This window comes from Marmota marmota, unplaced genomic scaffold (assembly GCF_001458135.2).
Source record: "Marmota marmota marmota unplaced genomic scaffold, marMar, whole genome shotgun sequence".
Lineage (NCBI taxonomy): Eukaryota > Metazoa > Chordata > Mammalia > Rodentia > Sciuridae > Marmota > Marmota marmota.
The window spans coordinates 2,890-21,715 of NW_026010250.1; the positions used below are offsets into that span (position 1 = coordinate 2,890).

Genomic DNA, 18,826 nt, shown 5'->3' on the forward strand with positions numbered 1-18,826 from the left:
TGGTAAACATTTTGTGTATGTATAGAAATGGTGCAGTAATCATTTACATATGTAATTTATAAGATCAATGCAACTTTGAAATACTTATGATATTTGAAGTTTTATATAACTATGAAATAGTAATGGTTAAACTGGTTGAAAATAGATTTAATATGTATTGAATCTCATGATTCTTTCAAAATTACCCTCCTCCACAGCCACATCAATGTTTACAACAGCACAATTCCCAATAGCACAACCATGGAACCAACCTAGATGCCCTTCAATAGATGAAAGGATAAAAATAATGTGTCATATATACACAATGAAACATTACTCTGCAATAAAAGAGAATAAAATCATGACATTTGCAGGTAAATTGATGGAGTTAGAGAAGATAATGCTAAGGGAAGTTTGCCAATCCCAAAAAACCAAATGCCGAATGTTTTCTTTGATATAAGACAGCTGATTCATAGTGTGATAGGGAGAGGAAGCATGGGAGGAATAGGGGAACTCTAGATAGGGCGGAGGTTGGAGGAACATGGGGTTATTCATGATGGTGGAATGTGATGATCATTATTATCCAAAGTACAGGTACGAAGACATGAATTGGTGTGAATACACTTTGTACACAACCAGAGATATAAAAAGTTGTGCTCTATATGTGTAATAAGAATTGTAATGAATTCCACTGTCATATATAAATAAATTAATTAATTAAAAAAATTTCCTTCCTCAAAATGGGCTAAAATTTATACTCATTGATGAAAAGACAATCCTTCTATGAATACTACCCAATGTCAAAGTTGTTATACTCACAAAGGGTCATTAATGACCATCCTCAAGGCCTTGAGAAGATCTGAACTTGTCAGTGTTCTGTATTCCAACCTAATAGCTGCTCCCTTGGCCTTCACATGAGCAATGTTGTCAGCTTGATCCGCAAACAAAGGAATGCCCACCATAGGGATCCCATGGTAAATCCCCTCATAGACGCCATTGGCTCCACCATGAGTTATAAAAGCTTTGGTTTTTGGATGACCTAGAATTGATTTAATGTCAGAAAAATTATTAATGTAAATCTTTGAAAGAACATGAGACATGTGTATTAGAAGATATTAAAGGGATCAGTGTGTATTTTAGATGACAAATTATTATAAACATGACCCTGCATTAATTATTGTTTTCATATCTCAAAGGAACAAGCACCTTAGTCCACTAGAGTGCTAACCGAAAACTACATGAAAGAGAGAGTACATGACTTGAGACTTGAATATTGAATACAACATTAATAAGTAGAAAAAATAGAATATTTTTTAGTAAAAGAATCAACATGCACTTTTGGAAAATAAGGTCATGAAGGACATGTTAGCATATTATCTCATTAAAAAACTGAAGTGGCAAAGTTTGCTATGTAGCATGTCCAAAGCAGCAGAGAATAGAATGGTGATGGTACTGAATTCAGAGAAAAGACAGACTACACTTCATTATAAAATGTGTTTGCACTTCATAATAAAGATTGTGCATCAATTTCTGGAGAAAATAAAGAGTCAATGTCCATAAAAAAAAAATCCTAGCTGCCATTTTGAAAGGTATTTGAAATACACCTGCAGGAGAAGAAAGAATAAGTGAAAGACATACAACAACACAGAGAGACAATCCAGGAACTGAGTGACAAATTCTTGCAGAGGTAATTGCACCAGAAATAAAAATAACTTGGATTCTGTATATAATGATGGTGTATATTAAAATTGCAACTTTTTGCTTTGTTTTTTCAAAACATCCCTGGGCCTGGAAAATAATTAAAAAGAAGTTGAACATTGTGTTTGATTTTTTTTAAGTAACAAGTATTGAATAAAATGTTTCCTGTTGAATCGTAAGCATCCAGATTGATGGTACTCATGCTTTTAGGACTTATCTCAGAGTCTTACCAAGAAGGTCATTCTGGGGGATCCAGTTGTATATTCGAGTGTTGGGTCCTAATTTATCTGGCTTCTTGCCTTGATATCTCCAGATGACCTGTTTGGTAAAGAATATACTTTATTCTATGATTTAAAGATTAATGTTATATCATGTTTGCATTCTAAAAATTTAAGAGATCATCTAGTTCAACATTTAACACATAAGGAAATAAGTACAATTTTAAGTAATGAGAATTATGAAAATACAAACTAAAACACCAAAATTATATTGTTTTATGCATTTTAATCCTAGATTTCATTTTCCAAATTAATATCATTATGTTTATTTCTTGTGAGTAACATAGATTAGACAGGACATGTATTGTTTAAGTTGCTTATTTCAGTTTGCATTGTTTTTTATACATAAAAGCAAACCAATGCAGTCAGCTACTGTTAGAAATAAATTAATACTAACTAGGAATTACATGTAACTTGGATTTGACATCAATTTATTAAATACTACCTATAAGAAACCTTTTACTTATACTTATGGACCTTAACCCACACTTCTATCAATATTGGTGAATTTGGAAATTCTTTAAGTTTTAAAAGGGAGAACCCATTTGCTACTTACAAATAATTACATGGATATTGAAATAAAGTTCAAAATTGTGGGGTTGCTAAATGTTTTAATACTGTGTAATCACTTAATGATGCAGTACAAATCTTGTTAGTAGTATTATATATATCCAAGATGTTTTTATGTCCAGGAACAAAATAAGGAGCTGACTCTGGAAAGTAAAATCAATCTTTATGAACTAGAGTATAATTTCTAAGTATAATTTCATATCTTCTATATGCAATGGGAGCAGCAAAGTAAATTTAGGTCTACAGAAGGAAAAATAATTGGGTGATTAGGAGAAGCCTATATCAGATAGGAAACTACAGAGCAGTTGGAAAACACTCAAAGAAAACAAGAGTGGTTATGTTAGAAATTGTGGTATTAAAGCATTTTATGGAGGTGGGAACTTTTGAATTTCACCGCATGCCAGTCTTGCTTCTGCTTGACTCTTCCTTATACTCTCTGCTTTCTTCTTAAAAGGTATTAGTCTGATGTTTTAGAAGAAAAAGTCCTTTGGGGTACATTTCATAATGCACAGGGTCCATTTCAAAGCAGAAATAATCTCTAAACTTTCTCTAATTTTCAGACATTGTCAGGATCCTGTCCACTAGTGCAAGCTGTTTTTTTTTTTTTTCTACAAATGCATGTGACTGAGTGGAAATTTGGCCCAATGATTTGCATAGCCTTTCTCTTCAAAAATCCAGGAGTAGTTTATTAAATAAAATTAAAGTTTTTTTAATGGGGAGGGGATGTATTTTGGACTTACAGTTTCAGAAGTTCAGTCTGTATTGGCAGACTCCATTGTTCTGAGCCAAAGATAAAGTAGAATATCATGGAAAGAATCCTATACTTAAGTGAGGGTAAGCAAGGAATAAGGGAATGCCTGGGGTATCTAAAATCATGATAAAAATCAGCCTTCTTCAATACCTGCTTAGCATTATTGTGGTGGTCAAGTTATGAGTTAACTCTTTATAGCTTTCTGATAACATTGGCGGTGTATATGGTGCCCTCAGGGATCCTGCAAGGAAAAGGAAGAAGTAGCAGGGACGAATGTGGTACCTGTGTAAATAAATGCCTGTGATACCCTTACAATTAAATTTCACAATGGACCTGTAAAATATATTCTTTATGATCACAATGTTAATATTAACATGAATTAAACACTCTCTACTGTTTAGAATTACCACACATATTTTTGTTTAAAACATGATTTCTGAGATGAACTAGAGAGATCATAATAGGTTATGTTTCACAAAGGATGCTTCAATAAGCAAACCCTTTATAAAGTTTAACAGACTTTTTACATATTTGGCCACTAAGAGGGCACTGTTTCTTACCTTTTGTGGAATCTGTGCAAGGGCAAATGCAATTATATTGGCTTTCTCTTCTGGCATGTTAGAAACCATCGACCCCAGAGAAAACACCACAATACCATTTTCTCCAGAACTCTGTACAAATTCTTCCATTTCCTGTGAATAAAACATTTGCTCCATCAAAAAGGATGAAGAGGGAGGGCATACAAGATGTCAGATTAGAGGAAGGATGCCTTTCTATTTTCTCCAAGGATCAAAATATAAGCAGTGAGAATACTGCTTCTTAGTGAGGTGGGTGAAAGAAGGATTTCACTAAAATTCAATACTGGAAAGTCAGAGTGTCTCAGAGACTCAGAAGTTTGGGTTTATTAAACAAACAAGATTACATTGAAACCAAACTGTGGAAGCAGCCAAATCAGTAGTAATGGTGCTGTCTACCACAGAGAAATGAAAAATGAAGGGAGAAACACAGTGGATATTTGATATGAAAAAAACCTGAGATCAGAGAAGCAACATGAACTTAGCTGATCCAGAGGCTCCACTGAGCACTTGTGATTTACTGTGTTTATTTACTGCCTGGGGAGAGATGAGGTGGATTCATCTTGAGGTGGCCTTTCTCCAGTCTCTGTTACCAGAAAGAGGAGATCTGAGCAAACACTGCTAGAATGTGTACTGTGTGGCCTAGAGTGTACCTGGGAGTGAAACAGACATAGATAAGATTTTACCCCATGGGATTCAAGTCAGAAAAGCAAAGGGGCAGCACAACTTGCTTTTCCTTTGAGCTGGTGGCTCTTGTGACCAGCTGAAGTGGGTGAGAATCTGAACAAGGAACTTATGGAAATGTTCAGGGACTGAGCCCAGGAAAGATGTGCAGGTGAACAGCAGAATGTGTGGAAGATCAGCTCCCCTGTGAAATGAGTAGAATTCTTAGGAGGCTTCTGAGATTCAGACTCCCTACAGAGATAAGCAACTGCTGGGCCCTAGGTGTGTGTCCATCCAATTTCTTCAGAGTATACACCAAACAAAACCCCTGAGGTCTGATTAGACCTAAGTTTCCTCCATCAGAACTCATCTCATAGAACACTGCAGCAACCCCACCTCAGGAGTACATAGATCTGGTCTGTGCACACAAAGCTCCAACTGACACTTCTTCCCATTCCAACCTATGTCATACTGGTAAGAAGGGAAGCTGAGAATTATTTCCAACACCTTAATTCTTAGGCCATTCCAAGTGGTAGCTCAGAGAGAAACACAAAAAGAGGAAGGTGATAACAAAATCCAATCTTTGCTTTTACTCTAAGTACATAGCTAAAAAAAAATGGAATGATAAATAGTTGAGTATAGTCAGTAACCATACATTCTGACAATTTTGGCCACCTCAGTGGAAATGATTCCTTCATTTATCATTAAGAATATTTTTACATTTTCTTATTCTTTCTGTGTGTTTGTGTATTCTTCCATTACTGATTGGTTTATGGACATATATACATTTCTTTCTTTTATTCATCATTTTTTAAATGTAGCTATTTTTCATTGCATTGTCTTTTGAGAGTTAGGGTATTTTGTTCTGTATATATTTTTTGTTTTGTATTTTTTTAATTGTTTCTGTGTCACTCTTTTATTCTCCTGGTTATAGCGAAATACTATTCTCTATTTTTCTCTCCATTTATTTATTTCTCTTATTTTCTCCTCCATCCTTATAACTCTCATCTGCTCTCTCTTCTGCATTCCCTCTGTTCACTTTTTAAAATTTCAAAATTTTTTCCCTATCTTTCTGTCTCACATTATTTCCTCTTACTGACTGTAATTTTGCCATCTTTAAACTAATTGGTTTATATAACTCTTGATACCACCAGTAATGTTATTGCAATTATTACTTCCGTGGATGACATAGTTGACACCTGTTTCTTGTCTTAATGTCAGATTTAGTTTATATTTATGCACTGATTAATTGTTGGCAATTGCTGACCCACTTTTTCTGTTTTTTGTAGCAATTAACATTTTAGAAGTCATAATAGAATCCAGGTATTTATTTTAATGCTGTATATTATTTGTATCCAATGTTGTTATTGTTTATTTCTTCTTATTCTGTGAGTAGCTGGATATATACAGTGACACTACAGGTTTACAGGGTAGAGAAGTGCATTGCTGAAATAAATTCAACCAAAATATAGATCACCTTGCTCCACATGAAAATTAATGGCATTCAATCACTAACTATACTTTAATACAGAGAATAATAGAGATTAAAAACTCAAACTAATGATAAGGCCTCAAATAGAAACAGCTGGGGTGGGGTTCATGGTTTCCCCCTATGGAAATCCACTGCACAGACAAAATAGAGAGAATTAATTCAAAGGCTGTTAGCACCCTACTTATAAAGGAGTCTTAATCCAGATCACTCCAGGACACTTTGGAATTCTTTTTTTTTAAAGCAGGTACATATTATGTCTTAAAAATGGAAGAGGCCTGGGGTTGTGACTCAGTTGTAGAGTGCTTGCCTAGAACAGATGAGGCTCTGGGTTTGATCCCTAGTACCAGATAAAAAAACTAACTAAATAAAAGTATTGTGTCCATCTGTAACTATTTTTTTTTAAAACAAGTATGGAAGACAAATATGCATAAAACCCAAAACAAGTCTATAAGAATTATGTAAAAATAAGGTAACATGAAATCACTTAAAAGTTCCTAATTTAGAAACAACTGATGCAAAGATATTGAAATTTTTAAAACATCAGGTATACAGTTCAAAAAGTAAATTATTATAAACTATAATCAATGAAATTATCATATTTTAAAATGATCAATGAATTATAAAAATGATCAATGAATTCCAAGAGAACACAGAAAATCAATTGAATGAATTAAAAAAATCATTACAGAATATAAATGAAAAATTCAACAAGATAGAAATATTGAAAAAGAACCAAACATAAATCTTGAAAGTCAAAGATAAAATAAATCAAATAAAAGGTCAGTTGAAAATCTTTATACTACAGTAGACAATACTGAAAACAGAACATCAGATACAAAAGAAAAAGTGGCCAATTTGAATATTCAGACAGTACTAAAGTAAAGAAAATAAGCAACCGTGATGATAATAATTATTTAATGAAAGAGTCCATATAGAAGAAATAAAAAACAAACCCTGAAGTTCACAAATGAGCAAATCTGATGGGAAGAGTAGCTAAGCAAATGAGAAAGAGGACCACATTAAACATAAATGAATCAAAATGACAGGAATTAATAAACATCTCTTTGTAATGACATTGAGTATAAATCATCTCCATTCTTTAATTAAAATATATAGTCTGGAGGAATGGGTTATAAAACAAGACCTAATGATATCTTGTTCACAAACAACACACCTTACAGGAAAAAACAGCCATAGGCTGAACTTAACAAGATAAAAATTTATACATAATGCAAATGGAATCAGAAAGTAAGCAGGATTATCTACTCTTATCTGACAAACAGATTTCAAGCCAAAATTAATCAGAAGAGACAAAGCTGGTCACTTCATACTGGTAAAATAAATAATCCAACAAGAACATATAACAATTATAAATATTAAGTCATAAACATGGATCCAACTAATTACATAAGAGACACTAGTCAAATTGAAGCCTCAGTTAGACCTGAATAAAATAATTCTTGGGAATTTCAACATTTTTCTCTCATCTTTGATAGGTCATCCAGACATAGAATCAATAAGAAATCTTTGAACCTGAAAAATACTATCAGTCAAATGAACTTATGGATATCTATAGAACATTTCATTCAACAGCATCTGAATATACTTTTTTCTCAGCAGCTCAAGAAAATCTTCTCCAAAACAGACAATATTTAAGGCAACAAAGCAACTCTCATCAAATACAAAACAAGTGGCATTACTTATTATATTCTACCAGATCATAATTGGATGAAATTAAAAATCAACATGACAGAAACATACAAAAACTATATGAACATATGGAGATTGGACAATCTCTATTGTATAAAAATGGATTATAGAAGAAATTAAGGGAGAAATTTAAAAATTCTTAAACTCAACTGAGAATAGTAATACAACCTCTGGCACAGAATGAAGGAATTTCTAAAAGAAAAGTTTATAGCTATGAGTTCCTGTATAATAAAATCATGAAGATTCCACATAAAACCTATTTTTTTTCATTTCATGGCCCTTGAAAAAGAAGAACAAATCAATTCCAAAACCAGTAAAATAGCAACAAGGAAAGATAAATAAATAAGAGAGAGAAAACAGGAAAGAAAGAAGTCAAATTATTAGTTTGTAGATGATATGATCCTATATCTAGAAGAGCCAAATGACTCCAACAAACAACTGATATTGCTGATAAACAAATTTGGCAAAGTAGCTGTGTACAAAATCAACGTACAAAAATCAATAGCTTTCTTATATACCAACAATGAATCTGCAGAGAAAAAAATCAAGACAAAATAACAACAACAACAACAAATACCTAGGAATAAAACTAACAAAAGAGTTAAAAGACCTCTAAAATTGAAGATTGAAATTATAGAAGACATAAAATAAGATGGAAAGACCCCCCATGTTCATGGATGGGTAGAATTAATATTATTAAAATCACCAACTATCCAAAGCAATATACATAATATATATATGTAATCCTCATGAAATTATCAATGACAATCTTCACAGAACTAGAAAAGATAATCCTAATATTCATCTGGAAGAATAAAAGACGCATAATAGTCAAAGCAATTATAACCCTAAAAGCAATGCTGGAGGCATCATAATGTCTGATGTCAAATTATACTACAGAGCTCTAGTAACAAAAACTATGTGGTACTGACATGAATAAGACATATTGACCAGTAATATAGAATAGAAAACACAGAGAAAACCACACACATGCCAAAAACATACTTGGAGAAAAGATTGCCTTTTAAATAAATGATGCTGTGAATATTGTAGAAAAATGAAACTATACTCTTATCTCTTACCCTGCACAAAAATCAACTCAAAATGGATCAAAAACCTAGAAATTAGAACCAATACTATATAAATCCTAGGAGAAAATGTAGGGTCAACACTCCAGCATATAGGCACAGGCAATGGCTTTCTCAAATAGAACACCTAAAGGTCAGGAAATAATTCCAAGAGTAGATAAATTGGAAGGCATCAAATTAAAAAGCTTCTGAACAGCAAAGGAAACAATTAGAATTGTGAAGAGATAACTTATGAAATGGAAGAAAATCTTTGCATTACACCTTCTGACAAATGATTAATATTTAGAATACATAAAGAATTCCCAAAACTTTACACCAAAAAAAAATCAAACAACCCAAATAATCAAAGAGAAAATGAACTAAAAAGATGCTTCTCAGAAGAATAAATATAAATAGGCAACAAAATATAGAAACAAAAAATGATCAACATCATTAGAAACAAGGGAAATGAAAACTACACTGAGATTTTATCTTTCACCACTCAGAATACTAGTCATTGAGAATAAAAAGAAAACTAAATGCTGGGGAGGATATGCAGAAAAAAATTTTTACACTATTGAGGGAATTTTAAATGAGTACAACCACTATGGAAATCAGTATGTATAGTTTTCAAAGAGTAAGCATGTAAGTATCATATCACCCAGTATACCATTTCTCAGTATTTACCCTAAAGAATTAAAGTCATCTTATAACAGTGATACATGCATACCCATTTTATACCAGTACAACTCTTAATACACAAAGTGTGGAACCAGTGTTAGTGCCTGCCAATGGATGACTGAATAAAGAAAATGTGGTATATATACACAATGGAGTTTTATTCATCCAAAATAACAAATAAAAATATGTCATTTTATAAAAAAAACATTAATGGAATTAGAGTCTCTTACATGAAATAAGTCAAACTCAGAAAGTCATGGGTTGTATATTTTCTCTCATATTTGCAAGCTAGAGAGGAAAAATGGAAAAAATGAGGGTTGACCTCATGGAAATCAAAGGGAGATCAGTGGAGAAAGGGACCAATGGGAGGGAGGTGGGAAGGGAAGGGAAATTCCTGGGAAATTTTATTGGCCAAATTATTCTCTTATATTGTGTACCTGTATGATTATGTAACATCAGATCTCATCATTATGTACAACCAAATGAACCAATAAAAATGTAGGAAAAGCAGAGAAATTATTGGTATGTAAACTAAGAAGAGAAAAGCATGTATTATTAGAATTTGGGAGTTATGGATACTTTTAAATTGACCCAGTCACTCACTTTCTTTGGAAAGAGATGTGTGTAATGTCATAGAAGGCTCCATTAGGCTTACTTGTAGAAATAAGTGTGTGTGGGTGTGTAAGAAATGACATGGAGCCATTAAATAGTAATTCAAGAGATAATGTTAGAAATTATTATATGTAGACTCTTAATTCATAATTTTATTAAATACTAATGTTAAATATTTGTTAAACAAAAATTGGTTATAATTCTCATTGTTATAGTACTTCACTTGATTTTATTCCAGGCAGGTTATCTGTATGATTTTTTAGTTTGGAATTATTAGTACTTATTTCGGTCCTCGTGAGCCCAGAAGTAAAGTTACCTGTGCATAGGATTTTTGTATATTTTTATGTTTCCTATCTCTATAGTATTTCATTCCTTACTTTATAATTTGTGAGAGTTTCCCAAGTTTTCCTCTTTAATAGCTCATAAAAACTGGAGATGCACAAACACTAGCATTCAGATGATTAATATTATGGTTTGGAATTTCTTTTACATAATTCTAAGGATCCTAACAATCCTGTACATGTCCAGAACTATACTGATCCATAATCAGCATTTTCACTGCATTGGAATGATACATGTACTTGAGTAATCATATCTTTGGGTTATTTATATGTCTCATCTTTTTCCCTGAAATTTTTTAAGGATAATGAAGTTCTATGAGAATGAACTGTGTATCAGTGGCTGTAAAGAACCCTTATTTTTCACCTCATTATGAACCATGGGAGCTCTTGCACCACAGTGGGACTTCCTCTGGCCCTTTTATAGAACAGGTCTACTTGTTGAGTAGCTCATTCACATATAGTGGACATTGCACTACTCCTAGGAACTTGTGACACATCCAGTTCTTTTGTGATTCCAGTAACCTAGAGCAAAGTGTACAGCAATATATTCAATATATTTTCTCCCTGCTCAAAATGTTCTTAATCTCATATTGTACAAAGATTTTCTCACTACTACTGTCTTATAAATATACCCTTTTTTTAAAACCAATTAATACCTGACATAGACAGGTCCCAGTCTTTCTGCAACATTATTTTTAATGGAAAGATAATTTAATCATATGAAAATTTGGAAGAGCATGAAGAAAGTATATAATGTCTAAGAAGATTTGCCAAAATGATGTTTGGTTCATTTAGAGATACTGTTTGTTCAAAATTTGAATTTTTTCATTGGAGTCTTTGTTTCTGTTCATGTAAGTACATCAATAGATACATGCACATATACAATGTAAATGGAAGATTAAAATTCAATTGTATATATAAAATTCTTTTCTTCTCACAAAGAATGATATTATTATAATCAGTATTTTGCCTTTTAATCTCCAACTAAACTTGTTTTATGACTCAATGTAGTTAAGGATTTATTTGTAAAGTAATTGTACTGGGCAAGGTGGTACACACCGGTAATCCCAGCAGCTCAGGAGATTAAGACAGGAGGATCTCAAGTTCAAAGCCAGCCTCAGCAACAGCGAAGCATTAATCAACTCAATGAGACCCTGTCTCTCAATAAAATCTAAAATAGGGCTGGGGATATGTCTCAGTAGTTGAGTGCACATGAGTTAAATCTATAGTACAAAAAGAGAGATAAAAATAAATATATAAGTAAATAAAGTGATTGTGATGATGTGGTATGTACCAGAATAACTTTTAAGATCATTACTTAAAGTATGACATCACTTAATGTGTTAATTAATTAATGTAAGACATTATTCCAATATGTATTCTATAAGTAACTGCCATGAACACAGATTACATTCATTTGATTTTTTGTTTGTATAATTACAATTGATATACTGTGAAACCCAAGGCTATTTGCATTGTTAAGAGAATTGATACATTTGGATCTTTGACATTTTGACAACTTTCTGTATTTAGCAATACAGAAATTGTCTGAGAATCTAATTATTAATGGAAAAGCAAGTAATTTATGGGAGCATTACTTTATATAATAAAGATCAAGAATGCAGTGTTTGTAATATTGGCTTGTATTCTAATCTTGTTTATTCTATTAAATAACACCTGCTACTATTATTCCTTATCATGATCACATTGCTATCTACCTTCTCATCCTCCTCCTCCTCTCCCTGCTGTCTTTCCCTTTTATTGACCTGATCACTTTCTCCTACTGTGAATGGGGAAATCTCTCAAGATCAGAGGTTAATCGTTTAAAACTTACAATAACTCTGTGTCAGTTTTTAGTCAGAACTTTCACTAACTTTGGTTTTCTGTTTGTATTGTATGGAACTTATCACAAAAAAAAAAAATTCTATTGAATATGAGGCTTGAGTAAGATCTCAATATGTTGGTGCCTTAAAGAGGTAGAAAAAAAGAAACTCTTAAGAGATCACATAACAGTATGGCAAGTAATGTTTTCTTCTAAGCATGATATTTATTTAAAATGTTTTAGACTCTTCTGTTTCCTCCTATGAAATATTATCCTATTTGTTGACAAAATGATTTTGTAATTGTAAACTAAAGGGCTGTGCTCAGAAATAAATGAAAAGAAAACTTAGGTCATCATTATGTTTGCAGTATATATTTCCTATGTTCATTCTGTCGGGAAGCTGTGATGTTGAGGCATAAGTTTTCCAAGGGAGTTTTCCTGAAGTGTCCTCTAATATTGGCATATAGCAGAAAGTTTTCTCAAGGTAACATCCCTATCATGGTCTAAGATGTAGTAATCTGAGTTTTCAGGTGAGTTTGTTCAAATCTGGAATGAAGACAAGTAAGGGCCACACATTCATATCACTGAGAAAAGCAATTACTTTAAAGATAAAAGGTTGTGAAGAGCTTGAACACTTACAACATCATTTCAGCAATTCCACCTTCTCATTTGATGGCCAAAACTGACACATTTACCTTTAAGCAAATTGATGGAATATCTGTTCACTAGGTCATTGGCTGAAAATACAGTGTTGATTTTTCAGAAATCTAGTTTCTGCTATATATGAAATTGTATTCACTGTGCCTGGCACATATTACCTAATTAATATTATTGGTAATAGAGCTATCATACTGTACCTGGGCAGTCTACATTTACAAGAGTACATCTATGGTAGTTTGTTTCAGCCATATTGTGAGTTTCTATCTCTCAATTAGAATATAATCCAAATTAATGTATACTGCAGTGTTTAGGGTATGCTAAAATGAATTAAACGTAAAAATACCCAAATACTACTATTTCTAAGTGTTAATCCTACCTTTTTGGTATAGTTGGGGTCTTTAAAAGTAGATAACCATGTTCAGCTTTTCAGAAGGAAAAATAGTTTTATAGAAACAAAAAAAGAATAATTAAAATAGCGAATATTGCTATGGATCCTATGTTTGTACCAAGGACATTGTGTATCAGTATTATCTACTTTTTCCAGGTAACACAATATGAAGTTTGACTATTAGTAGATAAGTAAGCATAGTCACATGTAAGAACAACCTCATCCATGTTTACATCATTTGTTATCTGCAGTCTTGCAACACTTCCTGAGTGGTTCCTCTGCATTGTCTTTCCCTCTAATATCCAACTTGGTGACTGCATTTTGAAATTTTTCAAAACGGAAACTTTATTCACATTTCTCTTATGCTTATCTCTTTTCATTGGCTACCCAATGTGCTTCACATATATTTTAAACTCCTACTAATTATCTGGCTTTCACTTATCTCTCTAGAATCATCTGCACTTTGCTGAGCCTTCTCCTGCTGAACTACTCTTGAAGTTTTGGGGAGTTTCCCTTACTATTGTATGTGCTTTTCCTTTTGTGTCTTCCTCTCTCCCTCAACCCCTTTTCCTATCCTGTGGATTCTTTAGAATTCATCTTAGTTATCAAGGCTTTTAGGATTTTTTAAAATGATCTTTGCTGGAGGTTTCATTAGTATTGTATGATTTCCTTATGATAACACACACACAAATTTATTACTTGTTACAGTCTGTGTACCCAGATGGAATATAAGGTCTGGTTGATGCAGACACTGTGTCAACTTTATAACTCTCTATATCCAGCACTTATCTCTGGTATATGACAAGTACTGAATAAATATTCTTTGTATTTATTAGAATAAGTTATTGATTCTTTATTATGTATTACATAATGAAGGCCTCAATTTTCCTGATTATTCTCAAGGATGCCCGATATCCTACTTTCTTCTGTGACAATAATGAAATACCATTACATGTGATGGCATAGAAATGCCTGGGTCTATAATTGGAAGAACTCTTTATCTTGCTATTCATATCTCTGAGTTAAACACTCTGAATTAAGAATGCAGAGTCATTTCTACCAAAAATGTTAATCAAATAGAACAAAACAAACAGGAGAAGATTTACCTTAGGGAGGGGTTTGGCAGGTTTACAGTGGAGTCCTCCAACAAAGTCAAAATTTGGTAAAAGTGGACGAGGAAATTCTAAATCCCAATAGGTTCGAATGAGCCAAAAATCAGCTTTCCCCATTGTCTCATATATTGTAGTGGGTCTCCCTGAATGGAGAAAAGAGAAGAAAAGAAAATGAGAGGCATATATCTTGAATGCTTCATATATTTGCCTTGAAATGAGTTGGATTTGTGTAGGCAAGGTGTTCAAATGCACGTGTGTATGTGTGTGTTTGTGTGTTTGCATACTACAATTGATATGTTTTTTAGAGCACACTTTTGCATACTATATTTTATATGTTTTACATATGTTAATATGTACATAAACTAGTTGTGTGGGTACTTTGTAGTGTTCCATTAGTATATTTACAATCACAAATAATTTAATTATTAACCTATGCCTCCATCGAAGTAAACATGCATTTTATTTTCTCTCTAAAACTGCAAAAGTAACCTAAATTTTTAGAATCTTTGTGATATCCATTAACAATCAGTGCTCCCATAACTGTAGAGATATCTTTTCTAGGAGTAGTCAGTCTAATTCTTACCATTGAGCAAACTATTCCCTTGATCCTTGATTCTTCAAGTGAACTGTAATGATTTACTGAGTATGCCTGAATTCCTTATGACCACTACTGGATTTGCCTCATATTAAGAGATTAATAGTATTAACTTGTTAAAATATATATTTTTGAAAGTAACAGCCAGAAAGTTTACACAAATATTAAAATAGATATTGTTTCTGATGCTTAATTTAGTTCATATTTTCTTAAATGGTAAATGCAGTTTAAGAAATATAGACTTATAAGGTGTGGTTCCACTCTACACCAAGATTTTAGGCCTTAATACATGATTTGTTTGTTTTTATCAAAGGAATATGAAATATAAGTTATCATAATTTATAACTTTCTGTGCCTGAGATAGAGACACTTTTAACTGTGAAGGAATCTTCACAGCAATGCAAATAAATATTATTTTAATTTCTAACTGAGTAAACAATTCTATTCAAAAGTAAACAATTGCCTCCATGGTACATATATATGATTGTGCTAGTAATACATGTGTATGTCATTAATGTACATATCTATCATCATTAAAACATTTAGTGAGATTAATAATGACTGTCCTTAAAGATGAAAAGAATACTAAAATGGATACGTAATTGCTCAGAGAAATATTCAGTGATTCAATTTGCAGGTTATTATTTCCTGAAGCATTTTGAATAAGTAATTGCCACTGGTTTCTAACTGGCCCTATAATATAAGGGTCCTTTTTGATTGGTGAGATTACTTGTTCATCTTATATTTTCATTCCATCCTTTTAGTTACAGAAAAGAAAGTTCTTCTGATTTTATATTCATGCAAGCTCAGCTTCAAAGTCACAGGAAATTTAGGTTTCACAGTACTAAAAGAACCAGCTTACCTAGAACTTCACTGTAAAACTGATTCCATTTCTTCACATCAAATGACTGGAACCAAAAATCAAAATAAATCATATACATTATGTTTTTAATCCGATCCATGAATGTCATTTGATCACTTAATTCAGACATAACAATGGGCACATAGGAAGGAGGGAATGTAAGTCCCCCACTATACTTTTCATATGTATAACCAGGAGTAAAGCGGAGAGTGTATACAAATGGTACTTTAAGTAGCTCAGCCAGCAGCTCACCACAGGGGCCAATAGCATCTGAAAGAACAACATCAAATTTTGATTCATGTAGTTTCACCATAAGTTTCTTGTTTAAAACTACATTTCTGCAGAGTTGTTCAATTGTATCAGAATATTTCTTGAAATCTTTTTGCACTAATGAATAAAATTCCCAGAAGTCATCTTTTGGAGTATCATAAATCCATTCATGGATCCATTTGGAGAAAAATTCTTCCATTTGTTGTTTACTTGAAGGTGCAGGGTAAATCTCAAAATTAATAGCAGATGTTGTGTTGGGATTAATAAGAATGGAAGCTGTTGATGTCAGAACAGTCACCTCATGACCTCTCTGGAGAAGTTCATCCAGGATTGTCTTTATGTTGATCCAATGGCTGTATTCTGTGGGCCACACCAGCACTTTTCCACATCTTCCAGAGCTAAAGTAACACATCAGTTGTATCAGCAGAAGGACTAAGTTCCTATTCACAGACATCTTGGTGCAATGTAGTGCTTCTTTTACATTAGCAGCTCTTCTTTTCTTCAATTTCTCAGGCTTATATGTCTCAGGATAAATCAATCCAAAGTTAAAGTATAACTCCTGCACTTCAAAGTACAATTGTACAGGCTGATCATGTGGAACTTAGGAGAACAAACACAAGGTAGAGTACCTCAAGGTTATACAAGTTTGTATGCCCTAGAAGGGTTCATCTGTCCTGTGGTGCCCCTCTCTCTTTCTTTCTCTCTCTCCCTCTCTCCTTCCAGATGCTGACATGAGCTGAGTGGCTTTTCTTTGCTGGGACTTCCCTCAGGATGTGCTACTTCAACTTAGGCCCAGAGCAATGGAGTTAGCCATCAATGGACTGAGACCTCTGAATACTTAAGCCCCAAATAAGCTTTTTCTCCTCTAAGTTGTTCTTAGGTATTTTGGTCACAGTGATGAAAAAGTTGACAAAGTAATCACACCTCTCAATATTGTACAACTAAACCTCAACAGAAACATGGGTGGTGACAAGCTATGTTCAAACCAGAAGACTCCCCTACTGAAAATATGATTTCTGTGATGCAGATACTTAAATGAAGTCTACCTTACTATTTTTAAGAGTTATTGTTAATGCTTTTTAACAGTAGTGTAAAACATTCTAATCTAATCTAATGTTACTGTTTTTTTTGTGTGTTTTTTTTTGTTGTTGTTGTTGTTTTTTTTTTAATATATTCTTAGAAGCACACAATACATAGGAACTGGGGCTATTGTGGCTCAGTTGTAGAACACTTCCCTGACATGTGTGAGGCACTAGGTTCAATCTTCAGCACCACATAAAAATAAATAAATAAAATATAGTTATCATGTCCATATATAACTAAAAAAATTTTAAAAATAAAATACTTAGGAACTTAACTCACCTTTAGATATTTATAATTATCGTTTTACTAAGAAATGTGTTGCATTCAACTTATCTGAAAAAACATTTTAGTTTAGTTATTATGTTTTTCAATTTAAGAATACTAAAAGGAAGTTACAGATGAAATTATTTTATTTCACTTTCTCTCAGATCTGTATTATCTCTCAGATCTGTATAGCTTATCTTAAAGTTTGGTGAACTTTTCCAATCACCACCCCTTAAATGACTCTTTCAATAAGGTTAAGATTTTTACGATTATGGTGTTATGGTTTAGAATTTCAATGAAACTGTTCCAAGAGTCCTGTTTAGAATCTAGGAGTATACATGTATAGCTACATGTTTAAATTATCATATTTCTTAGGTTATTGTTTCTGTACGGCAACTTTTGCCCTGATATCCAGTTAATACTTTGGTAGAGTGTGCTATTAAGTAACTGGGTTTGAGTAGTCTTTCTTTTCACTTTTCTGTGTCCCACAGGGAGCACTTATACCACAATCAAAGAGGTTCAGCCAGCAATTCTCCAGTGTAGATCTGGTCAACCTTTTGATCAAATCACTTCAACTTTTAGAAAGCTCCTGATAAAGGCATATTTTCTTGGGATTCTTTGAAAATTATTCTTATTTCAGATCATCAATACATACCAACTGCTAAATTATTACCTAAAATAACAGCAATCCCATATCATTCAATTTAAACTCTGTTGTGAGTTAGTCTAATTTGCATTGTTACTCTAATAAAATTCCTGAGATAATGAACTGATAAGTAAATATTATTTTGGCTCACAGTTTGGGACATTTCATAGTCTGTTGGCACCATTGATTTGGGCTGATTTTGAGAGGGTACATCACGGTAGGAGAGTATGGCAGAGAAAATGGCTAGGAATTAAAAAAGTGACATAGAGAGAGGAAGAGAAGGGGCTTAGATCCCAATATTCCTTTCAAGGGCATATGCCAAATGACCTAACTTTCTTCCACTGGGTCTAACAATCTAAATATTTTACCTCCTCCCAGTGTTGCCTTGAGCCAGGGACCAATCCTTTGGGACACATTCAAGATTCAATCTATAAACCCTTCTCCCCACAAAAGGAAGAAAAATGTGGAGGATACAAAAGTTTAACTACTTGTGTTTTCAAAATCAAAACGATATTCTTTCTTTTCTTTTCTTCATTGCATTTTATATGCATGATTTGTTCTTTTTTCACTGTATAATAATGAGCAACTTTTGAACATAAAATGTATATTTTCTAATATGGAGAGCTTATATTTAAAAAAAATGTTAGAGAAGAAATAAACATGCTAAAACTTTTCTAAATATTGACCATGCAGACTGTACATTATCC

The 18,826-nt window shown here is 32.8% G+C and overlaps 1 protein-coding gene across 1 annotated transcript; it reads right to left on the reverse strand.

The window, feature by feature from the left end:
- Nucleotides 1–707: 707 nt before the first annotated feature.
- LOC107133871 (UDP-glucuronosyltransferase 2B31-like) lies at nucleotides 708–16,631 on the reverse strand. The gene is made up of 5 exons (XM_015476020.2): nucleotides 15,857–16,631; nucleotides 14,394–14,542; nucleotides 3,837–3,968; nucleotides 1,908–1,995; nucleotides 708–1,018 (listed from the first exon to the last, which is right to left on the reverse strand). The coding sequence occupies exons 1-5, from the start codon at nucleotides 16,578–16,580 to the stop codon at nucleotides 795–797; spliced, it is 1,317 nt and encodes a 438-aa protein (XP_015331506.1). The 5' UTR covers nucleotides 16,581–16,631; the 3' UTR covers nucleotides 708–794.
- Nucleotides 16,632–18,826: the final 2,195 nt, after the last annotated feature.